This window comes from Physeter macrocephalus, chromosome 17 (genome assembly GCF_002837175.3).
Source record: "Physeter macrocephalus isolate SW-GA chromosome 17, ASM283717v5, whole genome shotgun sequence".
NCBI lineage: Eukaryota > Metazoa > Chordata > Mammalia > Artiodactyla > Physeteridae > Physeter > Physeter macrocephalus.
The window spans coordinates 11,748,839-11,750,290 of record NC_041230.1 but is presented as its reverse complement, the minus strand read 5'-3'; the positions used below and the strand labels follow the sequence as shown (position 1 = coordinate 11,750,290).

The 1,452-nt window shown below is 56.2% G+C and overlaps 1 protein-coding gene across 1 annotated transcript in view; it reads right to left on the bottom strand.

Annotated features, from left to right (window-relative positions):
• LOC129391456 (calpain-12-like) overlaps positions 1–1,452 on the bottom strand; it is a 9,005-nt gene that overhangs the window by 799 nt on the left and 6,754 nt on the right. The window contains 5 exon segments of the mRNA XM_055079265.1: positions 8–103; positions 771–826; positions 828–864; positions 935–1,020; positions 1,098–1,172. Of these exon segments, the coding sequence (XP_054935240.1) occupies positions 8–103; positions 771–826; positions 828–864; positions 935–1,020; positions 1,098–1,172 (350 nt within the window).

Sequence of the window (1,452 nt, the reverse complement as noted above, 5' to 3'; positions counted from 1 at the left end):
GATGTGCCTGCCGCCTCCAGCCGGGCTGGGGACCAGCACCTCAGGGCTCAGCGAGCAGACCTGGATGGTGGCGAAGTGGCAGAAGAAGTCCCGCAGCTCCATCCTGGACGGTGGCCGGCAGTCAGACCCTGGTCCGGCCCCCACCCCAAATAGCTCATGACCCCCCACGTCACAAAGCCGCTAAATTCCTTAAATGTCGCCAAGTACACTTCAGTCCCCCAAATAATACATGTCTCCAGAAATGACCCTCAAATTAGAGCCCTCCAGCTCCCTCAGATTTCTCCAAGTCCTCAGAAATGCCCTACAAATAGCCAAGATCCACAAACTCCCCCCAGATATTGTCAAATTGCCTTCAACCCCCAAATATCAAGACCCTCAGATTCTCTATTACCAGTAAGTATCCTTCAGCCCCTCAATATTGCCAAATCTCAAGAAATGCCCCAATGTCACCAAGCCTCCCTCAATTGCCCTAAATATTACCCATCCCCCCTTCAACCCTCCAAAGATTACTATGCTTCCAAGTTCCCTAATGTTACTAATTCTAATTAGCAGTAATTCTAATTCTAATTCTAATGTTACTGCTAATTCTATTTCGACTCCCCGAAATAGAACCCAACTCCCGAATTACCACGGATATGGACAGTTTCTCCCCGTTAGGACCCACCCCCATGAACTTCTCCCATGTCCCTTCAAGCGGGACTTGCCCCCTCCCTGACCCTGCTGGCCTGGGGGTCCTCCCCGAAGCAGACCGGGGACCCTGCCCCACTCACCAGAACTCACCACCCTCCTTTTTCACCAGTAAGGCATCTTACAACCAGTAAGGCATCTCGCCACTCAGCGGGGAGCGCGTCCCAGCGTGGGCAGCTGGGGAGACAGAGGTGTAAGGGGTGGGCAGGTGGGGCCGAGCCACCCACCCACCCCAGATCCATCCCACCTGGCACTCCAGGCCCCAGGCCACTCCACTCGGCCCCGTGAGCTCCGCAGCCGCAGCAGACTCACGTGGGTGAAGCCCAGTGACACCTAAGGAAGACGTGGTCAGTGGGGTGCCCGCCGCCCAGTGGCACACCCCCTGCCAGCCCACCCTGGGGGTTCCTCACCTTGTGTGTGCCTGTGACTGGATACGTGTGTCCCTTCACCAGCCCATCTTCTGTACGGTACTCGCCCCGATCACTCTGGGAAGAGGACAGGACAGTGAGCCATAGCGGGGGACAGGGCTCCCCTTTGCATCCCCACCTCCTTTCACCAAAGTAGGAGTCACCCAGAGCACCTAACTGAATGGCACCAGGCTCCGAGAGGGGCTGGGAGTTGGCAAGTGAAAGCAAGAGAAGGAGAGAAAGGCAGATGGAGACAAGAGACCAAAACAGATTTAAAGAGGAGAGATATAGGGCTTCCCTGGTGGCACAGTGGTTAAGAATCCGCCTGCCAACGCAGGGGACACGGGTTCGAGCCCTG